The sequence below is a fragment of the Vespa velutina genome, chromosome 10, assembly GCF_912470025.1.
Source record: "Vespa velutina chromosome 10, iVesVel2.1, whole genome shotgun sequence".
NCBI lineage: Eukaryota > Metazoa > Arthropoda > Insecta > Hymenoptera > Vespidae > Vespa > Vespa velutina.
Window position 1 is genome coordinate 8,216,430 of NC_062197.1, and position 26,481 is coordinate 8,242,910.

Genomic DNA, 26,481 nt, shown 5'->3' on the forward strand with positions numbered 1-26,481 from the left:
GAAAAAATTAATCTAACATAATCAATAATTTTACCAATTATTATGTATATTTCTACAAAAAGAGTACCATTGCATGTCACTTATGCGTACTTACATGCATAATACTTGACAGAAATATGTAAATCCGTATAATTATTATAAATATGTGAGAAAACAGATGGAATGAGGTAGAGAGAGAGAGAGAGAGAGAGAGAAAGAGAGAGAGAGGAGGCAGACAGACAGATAGAGATAGAAAAAAAAAAAGATAAGAGACAAGAGAATGCGGTCTTCCTGTTGACATTGAAAGTATCAGTTAACTCAAGTCCGAGGAAGGTCGTTGAGAAAAGCCAAAATAGTGACGACGGACGTCCTTGGAAGATGTGGATTAACGATTAAAAGAAATAAAGAAAAAAATTAAATGACGCTTGAAACGGAGATCCTGGTCCCGTTCAAAGATCCGTTCACCAGTATACTCGATATGACCTCGAAATCGTAGTTCTCGTACTTGTTCGCAAGTTGATCCAAAAAAATGACAGACTCACCATTCTATAACGACACGAGTTAAATTCTTCAAAAGTCAAAGAGAGTTCACGAGATTTCTTATCGTTAATTAAAGCGGAAAAAAATAAAATTATTATCAATATGTTTTCTTTGTTTAAACCATGTGCGATAAATGTGATTGATCAATTTTCAAAATATATTCTTTCTTTTGTTCTTTAAAAATTTATAATTATTTGGATAAGTGACGCAACGTGTGTTAACCAACACATATGAAAAACTTATTACAAAAATCATTTCTAATATTTCTTCGGTAGCAACGTAATCCGTACAAATTGCATTCTCAACAATGATTGAAATTACGTTTCGTAGTTCTACTCGCCGACAAATAATGTGATTCTCAGACTATACCTTACGTCTGGCATTTGGCTGGAACATTTTCATCGGAATAAGATCGTGTAACACAATGGAATAACATAAAACATGGGCATCTTTATTATTATAGATATATCTATATAGTAATGATTCCATCATAAGGGATGCGTAATAAAGAATATGAAAAGTATTATAATTGAATATTGTTAAATGTCATACTCGTATGAAATATCGGACGGGAATGTAACATTAAAAAAAATTGTTTATTATATTTTAACGTAAAAAAAGTTAACACAAATATGGAAGACGAAAAGTATCGACTTCAGTGTGGTCTTAACCATAAATTACTCATTATCGAGATCATATAAGCCGCTAATAATTCGCCTATATAATAAATATAATTGAATTCCTTGCACTTAGTCACGAACGAACGATTGTTAAAAACGTAATTGCGAAGAATGCTACGTGATTACATACTCGCAAAAGGCATCGAGAGAATGGGATGCTACGTAGAGTCGCTTGTAATGCAAAACTGAATGGCTCGCGAATCGACTGTAAATTTCTTTTTATCTTTCTTTGGTCGGATTTACACCAAATTCATTTGAGTCGATTTACTCCTTTCGTACTATACGTATCTAGATACGTATGTACATAGATATGTGTGATACTTGTATCTACCTAAATGCTCGTTTTCATCGCAGGTATGCGTGTCTCATTAAAATCCTTTATAGTGGTGGCTGAAGCGAGGAGTGGCCGTTAACTCGAGACAAGATTTGCAACGAAAAATTACAAAATCCAGTTAGTATCTAAAAGATGCCTTTCGCAAGGAAGATTGTGGTTTTCGGCGTAGTACCTACTTTATGCCGGCGCCTTTTCGTGAGAGAGATATTTATATAATTTTCACATGAGTCTTTCTAAGAACATAGCAGACTTCTTATCGTATTATATAATTTCAGGTAAAACTCGGAGACATAAGAATGTGAAGAGTATTAAATCACCTTGCAGATAACGATCTTCTAGGCTGGACACTCGTCGATGCTCTGAATCAAAGTACTATAGACGTAAAAGGAATATGACCTTAAGAGAAAACAAAATTATACGTGTCTTTACGTGGAACAGAGTAGATTGAACGATAAACATCTTTCTTGGTGACTCATTGCAGCGGTCACGACTTCTATCACCTCGTTCTTCTCAAAATGATAAAATGTATACCGAGTGTATACATATATGTATATATGTATATATATACATATTTATTTCCAATATACATATACATACATACGTACACACACATATATATATATATATATGTATATATGTATATCGGAAATAAATCGCAACGTTATTATCTATACATTACGATGTAGTTTGAAATATAACGCAAAGAGGGGTGTAACGAAGGACCTACGAAGTCCGGAGAAGTGAAAGTCGTGCAAATAAAGGTGAGGGAGAGAGAAAGAGAGAAAGAGAGAGAGAATACAGGATAAAAGAGTCGACGAGTGAATGAGTGAAAGTGAGTTGGAATACCAAAGCGAGCCTTTGAAACTGGAGCACGTCTTGCATAATGTCGGACACTTTAAAATGGTTAAAGGCGTTCCGTATACACACACGCCTTCTGTTTGTCTATCTTCAAAGTCTATTTTTCTCTGTCTCTCTTTTTCTCTCTTTATAGTTGAAAAATAAATATTTTTTCTATAGAAGACATAGGTATACATCCCCTATGTTTTTTAATAAAGCAAGTGTCTTCTAAAAGAATTATAAAACAATCACATTGATATGCAAATCTTAGAAGGAGAAATAATGACAGGAAGGAGAATAACGATGTTCTAAGTGTCGATCATTCGTTTATACCCATATGCAGGTATGCTTGAGTGAAATTTGTCCGCGCGTTAGAGAGAAATGATGGTGATTCGTGCGAGTTCGGTCAAATCCAATCGCGAATGTAATTACGTGGCGCAAAAAGTAGGTAATTAGATCTAGAGATCGTAAATCATAGAGGTTTTTCTTTAGCACGGAAGGTAATAAATCGTAGAAAGGGAACCAATTTCGGACCTTGGCGAATATACCGATTGCATAAGAATTCTCTAAACTTATTATTACACACCGTAGACCGAACGGTCCGAGAACGTATGCTTTTTTCCATGTCGGTTTCGTCGTCGGTCATCGAGGTAAATGCGATTACGTGAACGTCGGCGGATCTGTATTCCTTTATTGGATTTAATTGCGTTCGAATTGTTGCTGCCGATCGAAGTCGAAGCTTCCGAACATGATCGCTTAAAAGGAGATACAAACGATTTTCAGAGAATGCTGAAATTATTGATCGAGTTATGGTATTTAATTCGTATTACTTGCACGATCTTTCAAAGAATTCCATCTTTTTCAAAGGCGGATAGAGACAAATTCGTATAGAGTTTTTCATCGTTGCCGGTAGCGGAAGTCCAACGATATTTATTTTTTTGCGTAAAAGTAAACATTTTCTTCTCTATTATTTTTCTTTTTTTTCCTTTTCTTTTTTAACTTTCTTCGCGTGACTTACACCAGGTCAATTTGGACATAGCACGAAGCATCGAAACGTAACGATAAAATAGCACAAGCGAACCATTAAGCGATTTCAACTTTTCGTCCTACGTAGGTACTCAAGAAAGTCAAGTCTTACTCTTTACGATCAGAAATGTCCAATCGCAAACTTCCGCTTTCCGAATCGTAATTTATCGCGAGTTCTTTAAAGAAATCTACCAGGGGATAACTCTTTCGCCTATGTTAGTTGGCTGATTTACATGTTCACCAGTGTGCGCGCGCCGCTCCCTTCACTTTACCAGACTCGATTATGTTCGGTTCAGCCGATATTCTGTTACGAACGAAATAATAGTTAAACTTTCCGAACGATCTCACTTCTTCGTAAACGTTTTTAAGCATTCGCAAATGTACGATTGTATATACCTATACATTTAATACTTATAACAGATAATAAGACTTTTTTAATTTTTTCCACTGGATAAAAAAGTCTACATGTAAGATTTATTTTCTTGTAGTCAATTGCGTCAGACGTTACGAACGCATCCGCCGATTATGAAGAACGCACTATGCAAGCATATGCACGATCTTCTTCTTTGCATCTTCTACTACGCTCAGCAATGGCAGAGGATACCACCATCAAAGGTCGCTACTTAAGAATGCCGATAATTAATGTCTAAACTCGAACGATGACTAAACACGGCTTCTATTTACGCGTCATCGGATCCATAGTAGTAACGTTAACATAAAAGATTATCTGAGACATTGAATTATAAGCCATTCCTTCAAAGTTCTAATCGTACACCTAATGGTACCTATATCGGATAGACCTTATTTACTTTTTTAGCAATAGCAAGATCACTCTCGCGAGATCGTTCTACTCGAGATGAAGTCGGTCAGCCGTCGTACTTTAAAATCGAGACCCACATCTACGTGTCCCTTTGCTACGTCCGTTGTTCTTGCTTAATCTTGACGAACCTAATCTTGCAACGTCATCGCTGATACTACGAAAATCTTTCTTTCTCTCTTTCTCAGTTGTAAATGAACTCTTAACAGATACCGATACGCACGAGGAGTTGCGAGCAAGAAGGCCGAGACCTCTGAAATCGTTGTGCCACACATTTCGACGATCAACGAATGAAATCTACGAGAGAATGAGATTTCTTCTTTTTAAAGTATCTCTTTCACGTCGATCTACGATAAGATAGATCTAACGAGTCGATGTAATCATTCCTGACGTACTTAAAAAGTGAAAACCTGTTATATTTTAAAGAAAACGACTGAACGTGGGAGAGAAGCTTCATACAAAGTTTTTCTTTTCGATCACTTTCGACGATCTCTTCTACTTTTTATGTTTACTGCATAATTACTTTATCGTTAATCTACATTCTATAAGATGCCTACAACAACAAAAAAAGCTATTCGTACTGTAAGAAGTACATCGATAAGATTAATTAATATCCACAAAACGTTTAACCCTGCAAAATATAGAAATAACGAGATGAACTTAAAGTAGATATACATTATAGTTATCATACCTTTCGTTTCACGTAACACAGGATATAGGAACACTGAGATCGATCGTATATCCAAAGTTCGTGGGAGAGAAGAGAGTAAGAACATTAATTATAAGGAGCGATCATACGCTTTAGTAGAGAGTACGATAGGATCGCCACCGTGCGATAATCATGATTTTATCGAATGAGTAAGAGTCAGAGAGAGAAAGAGAGAGAGAAAGAAAAAGAGAGAGAAAAAGAGAGAATTAATAATAACGAGAGAGTCGAGTATCCTTAAAATGGACGTCCGTACAAATTCTTTCATTGAAGTTGCCCTTTTCCAATGATTAATCCGTTTATATAAGTCGGAGAAAAGAGAAAAAATAAACATTATGGATAAATAAAACGCAAAGGATTGGACGGTGAACGCCCAACGATATCGAAAGGAACACCCACTCACGATCCTTCGTTCCCTGAAGATTACTAAAGGCACCTCGACCTCCTCGGCATTCGAGCTTCTATCCCACGATCGGCCTGTACGTTAAGAATCCGCGTTCTGAGTCATGCCGTTCTGACGGAAAATATCACAGAATACTCTCGATATTTATTCGACAGTTTCCCTTCATATGCAAAATCGCATTAATAACCGAGAAAATATGTAAATCCTTGACGAAGAAAACTTTCGACCTTTCGATATTATTGAATCACAATGTGAACTTTTAATTTATTATGCATTATTTATCTTTTTATTAATAATACTTGTTTCGGACTATTTTATTAGATTAGTTAATACGTGTTCTTGAGTGAATTATCCGACTCATCCATTCGGAAAAAAGGATGTAGGTAGATAAGTGTTAGATAGTAAAAATCTTATTGAACATAAAATGACGATAATACCAAAAATTTTGACTTATGTAATCGAAGAAGTAACATTTTATCGATCCGACTCTAAGATGATTACATGTTATCGAATTATGTTTGGTTCCTCAACCTCTTGATCCTTGCGTGCAATTTGCAGAAAGGAAAAATCATTGCGAAAGTATCGCCGTGCTCCGTTACTTCATTATACATAATTATTGCGTTCGAATGTTCCGAACGAGTACGCAATTAATCATTGTACCGTAAGACCAAATTGACAAACTATTCGAAACCATTGGAATTTGTTCGGAATAATTCGGTAAAAATTTATTAACTTACTAAATCGTTCAAAGTATCCGAAAAGAACTTTAAGTCTTATGTTTTCGACGATTCGTTATGCTATTGAGACACGAGGAACGTTAGTAAAATAATAATATCACGAATTTGTTTCGAAAGCAATCGATATTCAGAAAAATAAAACTCGGATAATCGTATAATCAAAGCGTTCACATTATTCAGGTATAAGCATCAGTAAGTCAAGGTCACCGTATGATCAGTTACCGTACGACTCTCCTAAACAAAAATGACTCCTTCCGAGGCCGGAAGGATTACTTAGCGAAAATGTAAACCACCTGTGATATTTTCGCAAATCAAATTTTGTAGAGAAAGAATGAGAGAGAGAGAGAGAGAGAGAGAGAGAGAGAGAGAACATAAGAAGAACTAATCTCTTCTTCTCACGATCTTTATCAATTTATGTATTGTAAAAAAAATTGTGTTCTGTCTACATGAATTCTCGATCAACGTAGATCTTTTTTCTGTCCCTGGCACACGTCGACGACTTTCTCCTTTGAGTTCGTGATGCAAGAACGTTCGTACATGGTATATGTTAACTATATATTTGCTATAGCAACTGAACGATCGCGAATTTATTTTTGCAAATTAATTGTTCATAATAAAAAATTATTTAACACAATTATCTTAAAAATGTGTGAAAGCCAAAGTTTTGTTACTTCTTATACAAAGTTTACTAAAACTGGATGTGTGCCAGGAACGTCGTAATCGTCTTACGTATCCGATCTTGAACATGCTGTAATCTCCAATGTTTATGATCCTAACGAAAGGAAACAGATAAACCCATATTCTTGCAGTTCGTTGCATGGCACGCGAACACGATTTAAGGATCTTATCGAAGAACCATCAAGCTTCTTGAGACGAGACACAGAGTCGATCAACGTGTCTCTCTATATCACTCTCACTGAATGTGGAAGGTCGAGCACCCACGTACACGTAATTGCCAGCTGCACGCGCGCGTACGTGCAATGATTCGCGAGCAACGAATTTGTGTTGCGAATAGCATATAACGAGGTGAACGTTTGTATGCGCTTCTCTACTTATCTTTCTCTCTCTTTCTCTCTCTCCCTCTTTTTCTCTCTTTTTCTCTTTTTCTACCTTCTCTTGTTTCTCTTTAATCGATCAGCTGGTCGGAGAGAAACAGACACGTTTAATATTTTGCCGTTGAAAGGCATGGAGAGTATTTTCTCTCTTACTTCTTTCATTTTCAATAAGCTTACAACCACTGTACTGTGTACGTGCAAATTTTAAAATGTCGTGTTGTCGACGAGAATCAGCGAACGAACATGAACCATTGGTGAAAGTATTTCGTTGATAAGAACAAAAAAATATTTATCCACTAAAAATAATCCATTGAATATAACGTCACGTTGCAAAACAAAAAAGAAAAGAAATACGATGAAACGAGTTTTTGCATTTTCCGATCATCGATCTTACATTTTATATCAAGAATTTTAATCGATAACGTTTAATTGTATTATTGCGAATATGAATTAGTAATAGGTAAGAAAAAAAATAATATCGAGCGAATTGAATCTTACAAAACTATTTTATAATTATTTCTAGCTATTCGGTGAAGGCCAAAGGCGTATGGAGAATGTAAGCTGTCGTTTCTCTCTCTCTCTCTCTCTCTCTCTTTCTTTCTCTCTCTTTCTCTCTCTCTCTCTTTCTCTCTCTCTCTCACTCTCTCTCTCTCTCTTGCTCTCTTTCTTTCTCTCTCTCTGTCTCTCTCTCTCTCTGTCTCTCTCTCTCTCTCTGTCTCTCTCTGTCTTTTATCTTCCCTCTGAGACTTTCGATCACTCCCGGAAAGGTTAGCCTGCATAATAGGCACGCGAGGTTACGCAAGAAACATGTTTATAATACGCTCCATGAGACAATTGTCCCTCGTGCGTGTATCTATCGGTTCGATCGTTTCTTCCTTATAAAAAAAAGCTGACCTCGATTGTTTTTTTTCCACGCATCTGATCCAGATGATCGATCAATCATTCGACGATCTAGATTTTGTAGGAAATATTTCTTCTGTCTTTTGAATGGACCATTTTTTATTTTCTTTTGTTATTCGTATTACATATAAATCAATCGAAAAACTTGTTTATGTCATAAAACGAATAAAGCGAGTCTCAGTTCGCATAAAGAAGCCTTCTCTTATGATTAATCTCGATCTATGATCTCCGATGAAATTTATCTCAAAGAAAGAACGAGAAAAAAAGTTAAGTACGATTTCTAGATCATTTGCGAATTTGATTTTTCGGTTACCGTTTTGATTTTCGTCATAACTTCTTTTACAATGGAGAGTCTATCGTGAACATAACGGAATTGATTAAATCGATTATCATTAGATTCTATTTGAGATATCAAATTAATGTACGAAAAGTTACGTTTAATACAGCCATTGATATGCAAAGTTTGTCAAAAGAAAAAGAGAAAGAGAGACAGATCGAAGGGACGTTGATAATTCATGCAATCAACGAGAACGGAGTAGGGCGAACAGCGATCGTGATCAAGAGCAGAATCGCGGTCTGTGAAAAATAGATCAAAGTCATGCGATCGTTCGCGTACGAGTTGTGATTGCACATCGACGAGTGATTTCCAAATTAGTCACAACCTTCCTTCCTTTTACATATATCGTAAAGAGGAACGATTGTCGACGTTACATCGAGTTCATTTCTTTCTTTCGAATTGAATTAATTAAAGAAAAATTCTAAAATATTTTGTCTTATGTAACATCGTCACTATCTGGAAAAATTCGCGTGGATTTTATTATGTATATATGAACATATTTATCGGTAAAACTTTTATAAATGATTAACACTTGTCTTAAAACATATTTCGATATTTTGACTAAATCGGCTATTTCGTTGTTAAACATAGGACGATCTAATCTTGTACATTTTGATCAAAGTTAGAAAGTCGGAAATATTTACCTTTAAAATACGCTCTTATTTCACGAAAGTCAATTTTCTTTTATTTCTACTTTTCGCCTAAATATGTTACGTTACAAATTATCATTTATCCCCAAAGTCACATATACTAGCTACAATATATATCATCTATTCTATAACACTTGAAAAACGAATCTTCTTGTTAGAAAAATAATGATCGAGGCGGTAATGAAGGTAAGATCAGCAAGAGTGGTTTTTAAGTATTATTCCGCGAAAACCGGTCCTTCAATGTTGCAATTCTCTGCTGAAGTTTTTAGCAGCAAGTATCACTGCGTGCCGCCACTACAATTTCGCTTTCACAAGCATTTGCAAGATATATCCGCGACGTTAAAGAGGTAGAATTCGAGACCGCGATATCGGAAATCGAAATCGTTTTTAAGATTCAGGGAAAGGCTGGGAACTCTCAGATACTTATAAGGATGTAAGCATTTTATAAATTTCATCATTTATTTTATTTTTCTCACGTAAGCAAACATTTTTACTGAAATATTTGAAGATGTTTATTGATCCAATCTAATACTTATCTGGTTTTTTGTTTTCTTTTTTTCGTTCGTAATGAAACCGATTTTGTGTTATATACACGTATAAGAAAAAATATTCGTTACGCATCGAGAATCATTTCATTTTTATTTAACAGTTCTCTAACTTGGCACATTTCAAACGCGCACTGATCGACGACTAGACCGTGTCGGAAATTTATCTTCGGATTAAAAGAAAGAAAAGTTTCCTTTGAATTTTCATTAGAATTGTCGAGCTTCGTTAAAAAAAATTAAATGATTTAATTCCAAAAAACTGATTAATATTTAATATCGATCTGATTTTCTGTCTTGATAGAAAGGTCATTATCGAATTAATATAACTATTATTTTCGAAGAAATCATTGGTTGTTATATGTAAAAAGAAAAAAAAAAGATGTGTGAACAAAAAAATGATTCTTATAAACTCATCACATTCAGATATGAGGCTTCAATCTCAATTTCACGATGATATTTCTATGAGATCGTAGGAAATGTAAATATATCCTTGCATACATAACATCTACTCGATTATCCTCTTGATCCTAATTAGCAGACCTTTTCAAATCTCATGATCGTGCTTTAATTTCTTCTTCTTCGTATATTCAACGCGTTAGCGAAGCTATAATTTCTTACTTCGTTCATATGCAACATTAATCATCGTCTTTGTAAGAAAAACTTTATCATGAGTTTAATTTTTCGAAGGATCGAAAGGTATAAACTATTCCATCGATATAGATCAATTACGGTTGAGTAGAATCGAAAATTTTCTAATAACATAATCGATAAAAGAAAAAACAAAACGTGGACAAGATCGTTGAAACTTGTGGGATCTGGAATCATATCTCAAGGCTGTAAAGATATCGAGAGGCGTTAACCAAGCACGTAGAGTTGGAACTCAACGTTGATATATGTATGTTGTACGTTCACCGACTTAAGAACATGAGATCTATCCAGATCTCGTGGTCACATGTATTCTACGTAATATACCGTTATATCTACACGGTAAATCTGTGTGTAGATCTTTGAAAAAACAAATAGACTCGCTTTCATGGCAAGAAAGAATGCATTGACCGGAAAATACGTGTATATATGTATAATATATACATTTATATATATATATATATATATATATATATATATATATATATATATACATATTTTAAATTGTGCACTCGAGATAACTTTCCATATATACGTATGTACCATATTTGACGATCATATAGTATTGGCATAGGTTCCACGAGAAAATCCATGAGAGCGCACATCGTCTTTGCATCGAATAATCTCTATCGAATTCTTCTATTGTTTTGCGATCTATATTACACGTTCTTCGAAACGATTTTTCCTTAGAAAAGATCAGAACGAAGGACTTACCGTTAGATCGAAGAGAATCGTCGCCTGCAGCATTTCTTCTTCTTCTTTGGCATTCTAATGAAAAGCATGCGGTTGTCTCCTCGTCCTTGAAGTATCGTCGTGCATTTTAAATGATCGTCATTCTTGGCTTGGAGTCAAAGAAAAGTAACGTGATTGTGGCGACGTAGAGACGTCTCGTTCAAGCTCTCGATCGATCGACTTTCTATCCCACTTTCAAGTATTTCCGGAGAAAAAGAAGGATGATGTAGATCTTAAAGAGAGAGAGAAGAACACGAGCGAACGAGTTTTCCTTCGAAATTCACAAATCTTAAAAACGCAAACGGCTACTTTTCAAACCATCTCGGAATTTTCCCAACGAAAAGTATGGGAACGACTGTGTCGACGCAATATCGACATATTGCTCAAGTTTTCGTATTGTCTTACCTCAGCTTTCACGGTATTGACTCGTGTATTTCTTTCTTACTTGATATGAAGAAAAGTCGCACGGTATTTAACGAAGACGATTCGTTTCAATTCCGTAGTCGCGACACATTCCTCCTTTTTTTATTTTGAAAACTTCGAAATCCAATCGGTCTGTCGTAAACGATCAACGTCATTCTCCTTTCATAATGTCATTTCTATTATTCGTAAGTTTTGTTTATTATTTCATTTTTAAATGAAGAGAATCGTCTCAATGATAATTATTTTTGTTTTTTTTTTCTTTTTCTTTTTCTGTTTCTCTAATGATGAAGAAGCACTTTCGTGCGATACATCACACAACGATTAAATGTACCGTGTGAGCACAAATGAAGAAATCATTTCCTCCGTTGAGATTCACGCGTCGAGTCACCAACCCATGGGCTTTTGCGTGTAGGTCGCCGATAGACGGTAAGTCCTATACGAGCGCGATATATTTCTCGACGGTTCACCATACACCGACTATGCTATTTCTTTATCTCTCCATCCTTTTTCCTCTTTTATACTTCGAGCACGCATCTCCAACTTGATATATCCCATAGCAAGGCGAGACTTACGACGTGGTACTAAAAAAAATGTACAGAGTCGAGTATCTCTATACTCGCCGTACTGAATATCATTTCTTCGACATTTTTATGTTAAAAACAAATGGAAAAAAAAGACAGAATTTATACATTCTTCCTACGACAAGATAAATGATGATTGTTTGAAAAAGAATGTATCACGAAATCTCCATAGACTTTCTCGTCTACTTTTGCGATCATATTATCAAGAAACGTGACCCATGTCATCGGAATATCGATAAATATATATCAATATATATAAATCGTGAGAACTCATATACATTCATATGTATATATATATATATATATATATATATATATATATATATATACAATAGCATTATCTCTGATGTTCTCCAAGTACTTACGTACTTGAGAGACGTAAGTACAAGATACGTCTATCACGTGTACACAAGTTGAACTTCCATCGTCAGAACACGTGTATCATGTCAATAAAACAAGAAGATCATCGAACATCACATGAACATCATTACCATCCATAACAAATCTTACACTTATCCTAATTATACTCGTTAGATCTTTTAACAAATAAAATTTATTGACATCATTTTTTCATATTTCAAAACATCGACAGAAACATATTTGTAAATGACATAATTGTCACAAGAACGTGATCAAGCGGACACAGATAGACAAACCTATACAAATTTTGAATGATACATTTAATGAATATATCGATTTAATAACATACAGATAATTAAAACGATGTCATTAACCAATGAGAAAGTCCAAGTACCGAACTCGTTCGGTAAAACAAAGTAACCATTTCAATAATATCGATTAATCTATGAGTAAACGCGTAACTTAAGGAGATTTATAATGTAATGACACGGTTCGTACGCTAGCACATGAACACTTTCACCGTACTTCGCTTACATGGAACGTGCGATCGATCTATACAATGATCGTTCCAATCAAACATCGTTAAGACGATTTAAACGGAGAAAAGAATATATATTTTCTATTAACAATCAATATTTCTCATTAATAAATTATACAAAAATTAGATAATTTTTGTTAGAATAATAAAAATAAAAAAATAAACATTCATTCAACGAATTCATTTTTATCATTTTCGAAATTAATCTGAAGCTTATGTTTTTATTTTTTTATTATTTCATTTTTATTACTTCAATTATATTCAAAGAGAAAGGAACGCGCACAACTGGAAAATTCATCGTTGATTCGCCTTTCTACGTACGCGAGGGCAATTCGAGTGTGCGTGAGTGCGCGACGTGGTTACGTGCCACGCGTGTTTCTTAATACTGTATACAGTTACAGTAAGATTTCCGTGGGAGTGGAACCGATCGGTCCCACGGACCGATCAAGGTTTTACGTTACCGATCTAACAACGTCGAGAAAGGAGCATTAAGCGGTCTTATCTTTCTCTCTCTTCCTCCTCCGCACCCCTTCCTTCAAACACCCTACCTTTCTCGTCAAACTATTATTTCATAGTGTTAATAAAACGTAAGTAATCACCGTTCTAACCCACATTGCTCCGTGGAAAGACAAAGCCCTTACTCGAATCCGGTTCAAGACGTTCAATGACGGTGAATGGAAATTGCACCGACACAGATCATATCAATTTTCTTAAGAAACTTATATAAACATATATATATATATATATATATATATATATATATATATATATACGTATATATAACGAAACTATACATGTTGTAACACTATCGTAAAATTGTATTATTTCATACGAAATGAATTTTAATTAGAATAGGATAAATAATTTAAAAATAAATGTATATAATTTTCGATTATTCCTTAGCCATCAAACGTCAAGACTTTCATCTGGTTTTGCAAGGAAGGTCAAAGTCTCGGGCAAGTTTATTCGAACCAATATGTACCTACTTATTTCGTGAATGGCATGACTAACATCCGAGGTCATTAAAAAAAAATAATAAAAACTATAGGTCATAATGGCATAGAAAGCAATCCTTTTTCAAAATAACAATTTGATCCGGTGCTAGAATGACTTTTGAAAGATATTCGAAAGATATTTCTTCCTATTTTTTTTGTTAATTTATATAAAGGAACTCGGCGACAACGTTATAAAATTCAGCTTCAAGATATTTGTAGGAATTTCAAATATCTTTCTTTCTTCGTCTACCGATGAGAACTGGACAGAATGGAAAGGTTTCGACCTTGATACATACCTGATTCCAAGATTTTTCACGTATAACAAAGTACTGAAAGTGTGAAGAGAAAGGAGCATCCTTTAGCTGGGTGGCTAAAAAACATCGTAAAATTCGACGAGTACTTTTTCTTTTGGGAGTAACAAACATCCAAGAATTTGATGACGTCACAAATGAGGATAAAATGAAAAAAAAGGATTTCCAGAATTGAAAGTCTAATCTTTTGAGAATGGAATCGAAAAACATCATGGTAAACTCGTAGGCGCTATATGTAATGTTTTATAATAGTTTGGAAGCGTGTATCTCAATGAAATTTCATTCCTGATGACAATTCTGACGCTCACAATAATCGAAGTGAAAAGTGAGTGATATGAAAAGGAAAATAGAATATATGTACTCATATAATTTAAACTCGCTACAAACGTATAGGAAGTGCTAGACAAATATAGTTAACATATCTAAGATGAAAATCTCCTTGAGTCCTTTTTCATGGATCTGTTAATTAACCTATGTAACGAGAATGAAGTGGATGATCACACGGTAGTTGTTTCTGACGTTCGGGAGATAGTGAATGCGATGAAAGTATCCCACGTGCAAAGACACGCGTATGATTCACGTTTGTATTTTATTTTCTTCTATGTACTCTCTCTCTCTCCCTCTCCCTTTCTCTCTCTTTATTTCTTTCTGTCTCGCCTGATCAATAGCAAATACATTGATTTTGTAATGCAAATAGAACAGACAAGTAGATCTTATATTATAATGTGTAATATCGTATTATAAAAGCAAGATAAAACAACACGAGATAATATCGATCTTTGAGAATCGACATATTTTAAAAACGTTTATATTATAATAATAGCACAAAGTAGTGTGTATGTATATATACATATATATATATATATATATATATATATATATATATATATATATATTAATAGATTGTCAAAACATATTTGTCCGGAATAAAATTGGTCCGAACGTACGAATACTTTTGATGAACTTTCTCCCGTCAAGTCAAGCGATTATTCGCGATATTTACAAGTGATGACGGTTAAACGAGTCACGAATCGAGTTAACTGACGTAAAGGGGAAGGAAAAATTGAGCAATTTGTAATTAAGAGAGAGAGAGGACAAAGTACTAGTTTAGTGTCACGTGTAGTTCCCCCGATTTAAAAGTTAAATGACATCGTGCAAAACTATTTACATCGTCGCATCGTCGTTCCTTTTGTTAAATCGTAAAATAAAAAGGATACGAGTTTCGCGATTACTTAGAAAGTAGACAATAACACGAGGAATAGATTTCGCGAGATGGATTAAGAAACGTAATCGCAATCTACCGAGACGCTTTTCCTTGATTTCCTCGATCATTACGGACACGACAAGACTATAATACCAGTTGAACGTTAAGAATGAATAATCGGTAACTCTCCTACCGATGTTTTATTACGCAACTCGCAACTTTAAACTACGAACGATTCAATGTACAATGGATACTTATCTATATTTTTAAAAAAACCTCAATAATCTTGAAGTTCAAATAATAAGTACCGTAATGATAATATTGCAGATATTTGTTAACATCTTTACATATTCTTTATGGAGGAAAAGATGCTGAAAAGAAAGAAGCGAAAGTCGTCATCGTTCTCTATTTCTCTATTTCTCATTTTCTCAGAGTTCAAGGTAACCACTAAGCACACCAAGCGGACCAATATTTTCCTGCATAGTGATAAAAAGACAAAAGTTTCAATTATAACCTTTTTCGCTGACTTCACTCCTTACTCTATTCGAAAAGATCGATTTCGTAAGAAATGATTAACACAAAATACGAAGGAATAACCACTTAGTAGGCTAATGATCAGTCTTCAAAGCAAAGTTTACTTTTGTCCAGTTTACAAAGAAAATACGTAAGAAGAAGTTCTTGCACGTGCGAAAGTTTCATAAGACATCATAGCACGACTGAGATCAACCAGCCGTTCGCGCCAATTCTTGAAACGGTTCATTGGCACGAAGGATCGAGAGAAATCTCATTTCTCGATCTCGCGAGCATCGTTTTCGAGGGCACGCGTTTGCCGTCTCACGCAAACGCATCAAGATGTTCTTGAGAGTTATCGAGATAAATAAATCTTTGTTAGAGATTTCTTAAAATTTTCTTTCAAGATTATTTACATTGTTATTAACACCAATTAAAAAAATATTTAATACAATGAACAAATTCCTATTATCTCTCTTAAGATTTCTACTGTCTCGAGACTGTCCAAAATAAGGAGTAGAAGGAAGAAAATCCTTTTACGAGTTGGAGAAGCGATCGGCAGATATTAAATCATTATAGCATAGAATTCTTTATTTGAACTTAACAATGCGTGGGCGAAGTATCGCGTCTCAAAAAAATCCTGACGTATACGACACAGACTCGGCAAGATCCTTCGCGCAATAAACACTCGGACGTGAAGGTTCGACTTTACTTTAACGGCATGCCCTTGTGCTATGAATACGTTCTACAGGTACTCCTTTATAGCTAAATAATTTATCGCTTCCCCCTCCGTTCCTACGGCGAAACAATAGCCATGCCGAGGAGTTGTGTTCTTCAACGTGCCTGTTACGCGATCCTCTACCTAAGTCGGCCCTTCAAGAAAATCCTACAAAAATAATGTTAAAATATCGTCTCTTTCTATATTCGCGAAAACTATTAGAAATTTATATAATACGAAATACATACGTCATATAAACGACCATTTTTCTGTAACTTTCACTTTAATATTATAATATATAATTATAATAATAGCCTATCTTAAAAAGAAATAAAATAAAAAAATCGTTAAGAGACAGATCGTTTAGTGACAATGAAGAAGTATCATAATTACCGCATTTTTGAATGCACATAAGTAAATTACGAGTAAAAGAGTTAATGAAATTTGGATATGTCAAATTCTTTGATGAATTAATTTGAGAAAATTTAATATATTCGACGATTCGTTTTCTAATTCTCTTAAACTAACATTGAAAGACGTACGATAGAATTATTGTAGAATATCTAGCAACCATATTAGGTAACGACGATACTATGTGTTACTTTCGCAGGTTGTCGTTGGTAATCGTGAAGAATAATCGACGTCTGACATTTGATAAGCGTGTCTGTCTGGTAATCGAAGGAAATAAATATAATTACGTAATAGACCATAGTAGCTCGTGATAAAGCTTCGCGTACTGCTTCCAATAAAATTGAAATGAAAGTAGGACTACTAATATATCTAATTTTTACAATAACAACAATAATAATTTTACAATAACAATCGTTATTGTTACGAGTAACAATCTTTCTCAATCGTATGAGTACGTTAAAACTCTTAAGTGCGATGTTATATTGTTACTATTACATATTGTATTACACGATTCTATTACACATTGTTTCAAGGACAATTAATCGTTCCAGTAAAAGTTATGATTTCAGAAATCCTCGAAACTCGTTCTCCACGTGTAAAAAGTAACAATAGTGCAATAAGTGAACAAATGAATGTTACATAAGTAATATTATATCCTATAATAATTAGTGTCATGAAAGAACAACGACTTAGCATAAGAATTCACGAAAGTTGCATTTTCAAGAGACGATCACAAAGTTCCTTTCAAAGCAAGAACCAAGAGAGAAGTCAAAGAAGCGATATCGGCGCATTGCCCGCGGTAAATTCTTTCTCGTAATTGCAAAGAGGCGAACCCTATGGAGCCGAACACCGATGTATAACACAACCAAGAGAATATAATAGGCAAGAGTACTCGGACCCCTCCTTACGGCTTATGTACGCTGTTGTAAATTCTCCTCGTAATTGCCAAGGAAGAAAGAGAGAGAAAGAGAGAGAAAGATAGAGGGAGAGAGAGAGAGAGAGAGAGAGAGAGAGAGAGAAAGGAAAGAAAAAGAGAGAGAGAGAAAAAGGAAAGAAAAAGGAAGAGGGAGAGAAAGAGAGAAAGAGAGAAGGATACAGTGTGGGTGCCGATGGGATCCTGGAAGAAGGACACCGACGTTTGCTCGAGCTCCATGCAAACTTCTACTTTGCATGTAGATCGGAAAAGTAACGTATTTCTATGTTTTCTTGCCTTCTCAAGTAATATCAAAAAATGGTATCTCTTTATCTCTCGCTTTTTATCTCTTTTTGTGGATTACCGTCCTATCTCGTCTCGTTAAAAGAATATCTTTATTTTATGAATACACGGATAATAACGATAAGCAGGCGATATATCGATCCTTGAAAAATGTAGAGAAGCAGGCCCTTGATCTTGCCTCTAGCTAAAATTTGCCATCCTTATCTGAGGATATTCTTGATGCCGCGTGCCAAGAGCTCACGATCCGTTCCGAGCGCGCGTTCCGCTTGAAAGGATACATTATCCTGACGGATAAATTACAAGACGTAAATTTTAGCACGACTGTAAATTATCCGCGATAGCCGCGAACGATACCACTCACTACTATATGTATATGTACCTTAATATGTATTCCCACCTACGCTCGAAACCAAATCGGGCTCTATAATTCTGCCTTGAGGATTTTCCTTGTTCATGAAGAGATCTTATGGAAACCTAAGGTGTAAAACTTGTAACTGAATATTCTAATTGCTTTTATGAAATATTTCTAATAAATAGAACAATCAGAAAACGTGGCAATATTTTTTATCAATATTTAGCTATTTTACATATAATACAATTATAAATGTTACGACATATGGTATTAATATCCGTTTGATTATTTTTATTTTCAATAGACGTATTCATATAAGCGATTCGGATGTATCCTGTCGTCTTTCGATATCACTCGATCTCATCTCTCTTAATTAGAGTTAGAGGGTTAAACCGGTGATTCCCATCATTCTTCCTCCCATTCTCTTAACTAATTCGCATCAATCCCAAGATCTTTGATCGTCGTTGACCAACAACAAAAAATAGGAAGAAATTCTCGATTTCATTCTGAACGACAGCTCGATTACATAGTCGGACAACGTTCTTTGGATTACCTCCGGCCGTGGATATTTCGTAAAAGCAACGTTTCCACACCAAACTCATCTAGCGTGTTACCGAAATGTGGTACAACATAGCCGTTAACATTTCCCTTTGTCTTAATCGTAAAGCGAGGCGAAACTTATCCCCTCCCCCTTTCTCTCGCGACCAAGCTGATTCGCTTCGATACCATTCAAGGTGTTTCGATTGTATTATACTCGCGCTTAGGCAACCCCTTGGAAGAAAGATCGTCTCGACTCGGCTCGATTTTAACGTCGCAATCGAGACGCCTTATAGACTCTAGCTACTATTTAAACTGCAAAATGAGAACGATCTTTACGAATGTTTCCTAATATCCTAACAAATAAAAGAGAGAAATAAAGAGATTGATTTGTTTGATAAATGATTTGCCAACGTTTCAAAGATACGAAAGAATTTAAATCGGTGAATAAAGATAAAAATGTGAAAAAACGAAGGAAGAAAATCTCCAAGCTCTTTGCTCAAGATGGCAAGATAAACGAAAAAATTTATCTCACACAAGACGCAAAGTCCACCCTCGGGCTTACCCTCGGGGATCGGAGCTCGCTTTGCCATGCTTGATTTCCGCGTGTGCCAGATAACCAACCGTGCAGTCATTACGTAAACTGACATTTTCGCGTGTAAAGCGCGAGCCAGTGAAAGATCGGATCGACCAATATAGCGTCAGCTATAATATAATGGTTCTTTACAGGGTAGTAGTCAGTCACTAGACTACTACGTGCTTTCTCAATTGCTATCCTTTCGAGTTCAGCGCCTTGAATTTTTTAATCATCATACAAACGATATCTCCTTTTTAAATGAACTTCCTTTTCGTTTCAAATAATTTCCTTCATTATCTTACGTTTATTCACCGATTATTTATCATTATTATAAACCGTTCTCTTTTTTATTTACAAATTACGAGAAGAGGAATCGGAGAACGTGCGAACATTCACTGTTCTATTAACGTCCTTCAAACACGATTTACCTACCACGGATTTAACGTACCGTTAAACGAAACGGCTGAGAGTAAGTTGCTTAGAAAAAATGTTAGATCTTTACTTTCTTTACAAGATCACAAATTGGATAGTATTGATCTAAAAAAAATAAATTAATCAAGTAAGTTTAGATAAAATAGCATAAAATAAATTAAAGAAAAAATTCAAAACGAATCGAACGGAAATTGTTCTCCACAAATCGATCGTACTACCCTCGTAAATGAAAATATCGATCATAACTTACCCACTCTCGAAAATACGGCCAGGAACAGCAAAAGACCACTGAAGAATATCATCTTCCCGTATCTTCTTTTTTTAACGTAAATCAAAATTTTGTATATTTTTCTCAACGCGAACGGTGAATAAAGAAAATTTAAATATCACGGCTATGTGTAAAAGCAGCCCTTCTTTATCGTAATGGCGCGCGAGCGCATACACACGCGAAGAGATACGGACGTCCGATCGTATTAAATAGATTTTCTCCTTTGAGCACGAATTATCAAACAATGTAGAAGAAAAAAAAGAAAATTGATAGAAAGTAAAGGACTACAAAAAACGGAAAGAAAGAAAAGAAACAAAATGAAAAAGATAATTTAAAAATCAAGAAGAAAATCAAATCGACTGTACGTGACGCTCTTGCGGGTTCTAAAATTCGAGCAGGAAAATAAACACAAACTCGAAACGCTTTTTCCGTCGGAAAGAAAAGAAAAACTCCTTTCGAGGGAGGAGTCAACGTAAGCGAAGCTTACGAGACCGATGGAGCAGCGTTAATGATAGCGCCGTTTTCAAAGCCGCGAGAGCGCCATCGACGGTCGCAAAACATATGCTACGGTCACGAAGAGAGAAAGGTGACTGGGTATACGCGAGGCGTGCTCGATACCTCCTGTCTTCTTGGCATAGTCACCTTTCTAGCAAAGCAGTAAGAAAGAAGGGAGTATTGGAGCCCATATCGGGGGTCTCTCTCAACATCATGGTCCCACAAAAGAACCACTTCTCCACTGACCTCTTCAAAAACTTTTTATCCAACCCCGAAATGATCTTGCTTGACAAGAAAATTATCTTCGCAATTCTTAAATTATAAAAAAAAAAAAAGAACGAGGAAAGATCTTGTGCGAAAAATAAAATATATCCGGCTTGAACAACTTTCACGAATCCTACTGTTTCTTTCTTTGATATATTTTCTTCTTTTTTTATCTTTTTGTTTTTTTTCTTTTTCTAGTACTCTTTGTCAAATATTATCAACTAGGAAAAAGATGCGCGTATTCCATGTAAAAAAAGTTTATTTCTTTCAACCATATAAAAGCACTAATATTATTTTACGGGTAACAGTTTACATAGAAAATCCTACTTAAAGAAATCAAGTTGTATCTCGATATATTACGCGATAATCATGAACACATCGTGTATAAATCCGATTCCTTTCTAGCAAACTATACAAAATCTCCAATAATGTATCTTTGCTCTTTTATTCATTGCGTCACAGAATTTTGTGTTTCTTCGTCCTCAGTGATTGAATCGGGTGTAAACGACTAGACATGATTGCAAACATTTTTACCAAATATCTTTCTCGGAATTGTCGAGTAAATTTCTTTTCTTTTTTTCTCTTCTTTCTCTGTGTGTTATACTTTTAAATATAATTACAAATATACGATTAAACGTAAAACGACGATGAGCGCACATTGAAAAGTTTTGTAAGAGTATCGTAGAAATCAGCTCGATATATATTTCCCGTTATTATTTATCAAATACAATCTTTTAAATAACAAACTCGTGTATAAAAAGAGAAAAAAGTAATTTTCTTTTTTCATTAGTATAAAAACGAAACAAACTAAATTCTGTAGCGATTCTTTGATTATTATTTGCTTAATAAGTTCAATACTTTTACATGTCAAGTATCGTTAGTGTTTCAAAGATTCACGAGATACTCATGAAACTGCATCAGTTCCCACGGCCTTATATTGTTCCAATAATACTTAACTGCAAGTATAAATGGATAAAGATTCGCAATGTAGACAAAATTGATAGATCAAAAAATCGTTACAGAATATTCCTCTTTTTTACCTCTTTTTTCTCTTTTATCTTTTCTTTTTAAGATAAAGCTTGTTCACCGATCTAAACTTAATCGAGTATTTCCATTGACCTCCGAAAACTGGTTTTTTTAAAAATGAAAATATTAGACAGATCGCTTGTTTATTAATTATTACGATATGACTTATATGTATGTACATAAACATAATGCAATATCGCATTAGGACGAGATATCAACCAGATCAAATACTAATGGTATCTTTAAAAAAAATTTCTTCCTTAAAAAAGAAAAAAAAGAAGCACAAGGTAACGTTATTCATTCTAAAAGGAATGAAATATCATTTGATTTTCTGCCCAATAACATTGATATAACATAAAGACTTACAATGATCTGTAAATTTTCTCTGTATGCTCACGAATAATGGCTTTTTATTTGCAACATCAGGAAAGAACAAGGACTAAAGATCGATCGATCAAAGCCCTGTTTTGCATAAATGTTATTGAAAACATTACGCGATTGATTCCTGGTTGCAGTCTACTTTCGACGCATATTATAAGAATGAAATAATTACATAATTGATCGAATCTCTTATATAACTCTAATTACTAACTAATTCAATTTGTCTATACTTCTTACGCATGTTGCTTACAGAATCTTTGAATAGGACCGGATCGAGTCTCATGTTGGATCGTAATAATGGCATATATCCAAAAACAGCTACGAATGTATTCATGCATGTTTGTCGCTGTATAAAATGATCAGGATCGTTCCACGGTGATCTGATTTAAAAAAGAAAATTAATTCAATCCGACTTATTTTATGAAAAAATAGATGTACATATATAATTAGATATAGATATACTTTTGCTAATAGCAAACATACATACATAAATGTATACTTACCTGATTCCAGCAACCGTGGTATCTTTATACAGTTTCCGTTGAGTTACTTTGATAGGTGGTCTTCGAGTAACGTGACTCACTAAGAAATTCATTAAAATATCTTCGCAATTCTGCGACTGCTCCACTGTCTTATGAAGAGTCGAACTTAATAGTTCAGTATACAATGTGTTATAATAACGATGATAAAAAGCAGCACCGGTTAAAATGATACTGTAATCGTTAGTCCATTTACTCGTGTAACCCCAAGATCGCTTAATATGTAATCAGATATGTATTAGTGAAAAAACGTTATAAATAGGATAACAAAAAAAATAATTTTAAATGTCTACCTTTGAATCATCCCAATAATGCGATCTTGCTGGATAACCCACTATTCGATCGGGAAACGAGCGCCAAACCATAAAAGCAAAATCAATTTCATCAGTATTGAGAGTGGCATCTTCATCTAGCGATAATATGGCACTGGTTTTGATTAGTGGGTGCGGATAAAAACGCTGGGATATACCATCCACAGAAACTATATTTATTGACGCTTTGATCCCTTGCCAACGTGGTCTTCTCGGAAGCGGAATGTCCGAATTCCACATTAGAATTATCTGATAGAGAAAATGCACCGTTTTAAATATTAGAATAATTGTTTAAAATAAAATTTAAACAATTGATATATCCATTCGATACTTACCTTATCTAAATATTTACTTTTTGCGAGACTTTTAAGCAGACGATATAGAACAGCAGTAGATCCCAATTGAGAATAAATGATGGCAGTGAAAGTGTTACCAGGATTGCTGTTCGAGAATGGAAGTTCTTGTTGACTATCTGCAAATTGCGGTAATATGGCTAGGGCTCCAGGACTAGTGTTCCAAATAATTCCTTCTCTTGTGCCTTCCCATGGTAAACGTTCACGAATATTCTATAATATGAATATTATGACTTAAAAAGCATAAAACGTATTTAAAATTAAATTTTTACAAAATATCTCGAATACTTTACCTCAAATACCGTAAATATAATCTTTTCTATAGATGAAAAATATCGTTCCCATAAAAATTGTGTCTGCTGTCGTAACTTAAGAATCTGCACATTCGATACAGATCGTACTATATCTGGAATCTATAGAAATATACATATTAATTGATTTTAGTTTTATATATGAATGTTCTAGTAAACGCTCGATTCAAAATATTTACTTGAAGCAACAATCGTTCGTCGGAAAATATAACGGCCTGAGTCCAATCTATGCGTTCGTGAAAAGGCAACGCCCACCCGTTACTTAAAATAACTGGTATACAACCTGCTCTTAAAGCTTCTAAAAATCGGAAGCTGCCGAGCCTTCGTCCACGAGGGACAAGACAAAATGTAGAATTCATTAATAAAATCTCATAATCATATCTAAAAATAAAATAATTCATATTTAATTGAAATAATTTGTTTTACATTTAATACATATACTTTATCTTACTCACGTATCATATTCTTGATTATCTTGTTGACAGTGTTCATCTTGTAATTCTCTCCAAGCTTTACCATGACGACAAGTCGTTACAAATACCAAATCTTTACCATTATGCAAATGGTAAAGAGCATTTCTAGTTTCTGAACCAATACCATGTACATATCTTTTACCCTTAAAAGCTGCCACATATTTTTTATTACTAGGAAAATTATTTTCTAACGCTTGACCAGGTTCCCCACCACGTTCAGGATGTTGTTTCCCAAATAACGGTATGGATACATCAAAATTTGGTCTTAGTCTAAATATGGACATACTTGCTTTAGCAAGCATAGCATACCCTAAATCAAATGCTAGTGATTCCTCTGCATAGTCTGGCCATGTACCAGAATACAAATTGAATATTAAATGATTTCTTCCATTATTCCAATATGGTAAACGTAATAGTTTGGAAGGAAGATTATGCACAAATTCATTTGATAATGGATCTCTATCTAATGTGTCCAAGGCCAGGACAAATATACATGCTCTTGTTGGATCAGACGTATAATATCTTGACTCTGTTATAACATTTAGTATTTTTTGGTATAATGGACTTATAATATCTTCAATTGGATATACATAAACTGTAAATCCTTGCTTGCACTTCGTGAAATCGAAGCATGTTTCCATACGGCACTTCCTTGTACGTTGCGATACAGGTAAGTTTCCATTTGACACTCTCAAATCTTTGTCATAGAATTCTTCGTTCAGACTTAAATACGAAGGCAATCGCTCGTAAGGCAACTGAGACCTGCCTGTCCATTTTTCACTTTTTAAGCGATAACCGCCAAAATAACAATAACCAAGAAACGCACATGTCACAAATAATAGTAAATAACGTTTCTTGGCTTGCATGTTTAATGCAATCAAGTTATATGATCATACGTATAAGCTCCAAGCATTATTTGTTACATGTAATATCCTTGGAATTGATTGTAAGTAGATCACAACATATTGCTTATATCTACAATATTATTTTCATATGTTTAAACAATTATACTGAAACGAATAAACTTCCATTTCCAAAGCTCTCTGTAAAAAATATAAAAAACCATTTCTCATATTAATCCAGTCATAACTTCAATAAGAATATATTCAAAAAAATATAATTTAATTTTACAATAGTATACAAAAACAGATCATATAAACAACGTTATATGATTTTTAATATAAGAACCTGCAAAAGAAGAAACTATTTAAAAGCATAACGACAAAACTACACAGATTTTATGCACGTAGTGACATATAGGCTTTAATATATTGCGTAAAACGTAGGAAAATGTAAAATTTATCGTTACCTTACTGCTTATGCAAAAAAGAGAATTCTCCAGATGGATTAGAAGAAAGAACATCTCGATGACTTGAACTATCGCGGAACTCATGTCAATATGTGAATAGTGACTTGCGACAATGACTTTGACTTCACATTTACATATTACATAGTGATTTACAAAATGTCGAAGATAATGATAGTATGTAAACGGTTGATTAGCGTTTTCTAATAGCCGTTAACCTATAATACCGGAACGTTCTGAAGGTCACACTCGATTTATTACACTCGATTTAGCTGACGTAGATTGCAAAAAAAAATATTGAAGAGCTACCATAATTTTTATTTGTTCAAATTGTAATGTATTGTAAATCTCGTAGAACGATATTTTAAAGGAGTATTTATAGGTTAGTCATGAAGCAAAGAAAATCGAAAGGACTCGCCGGCTATTTTGCGTTTCCTAACATTTTCGTATTGGATCGACACAAACGCGTAATATCGACTTGAAAACACCTCCAGTTGTAAAAGATCATTGCACGCAATGCATTAAATAATAAATCGCTTTGAAAGCAACGCGAATAATACAATGACGTTTAGACAATCAGACTAGTAAATCGCCTAATCGGTTATACTTAGCAAGATTTGTTACCATAAGAGTAGTTTTACAACTCCCCGCGCGTTTCTCCTGCCA

The 26,481-nt window shown here is 34.5% G+C and overlaps 2 protein-coding genes across 3 annotated transcripts in view; both read right to left on the reverse strand.

Annotated features, from left to right (window-relative positions):
* The window catches only part of LOC124952715, a 41,152-nt gene extending 19,924 nt beyond the window's left edge, over positions 1-21,228 (reverse strand). For both annotated transcript variants that reach the window (XM_047503028.1, XM_047503029.1), the window contains exon 1: positions 20,339-21,228. In XM_047503028.1, the coding sequence (XP_047358984.1) occupies positions 20,339-20,390 (52 nt within the window). In that variant the 5' untranslated portion in view covers positions 20,391-21,228. The remainder of the gene's footprint in view (positions 1-20,338) is intronic.
* Positions 21,229-21,356: 128 nt separating this feature from the next.
* LOC124952716 (exostosin-1) lies at positions 21,357-26,379 on the reverse strand. Its single transcript, XM_047503030.1, has 8 exons — positions 25,819-26,379; positions 24,492-25,552; positions 24,216-24,417; positions 24,019-24,138; positions 23,708-23,938; positions 23,355-23,621; positions 23,026-23,276; positions 21,357-22,902 (listed from the first exon to the last, which is right to left on the reverse strand). Exons 2-8 carry the CDS (start codon positions 25,373-25,375, stop codon positions 22,722-22,724), a joined length of 2,136 nt encoding a protein of 711 aa, XP_047358986.1. The 5' UTR covers positions 25,376-25,552; positions 25,819-26,379; the 3' UTR covers positions 21,357-22,721.
* Between the last annotated feature and the right edge of the window lie 102 nt (positions 26,380-26,481).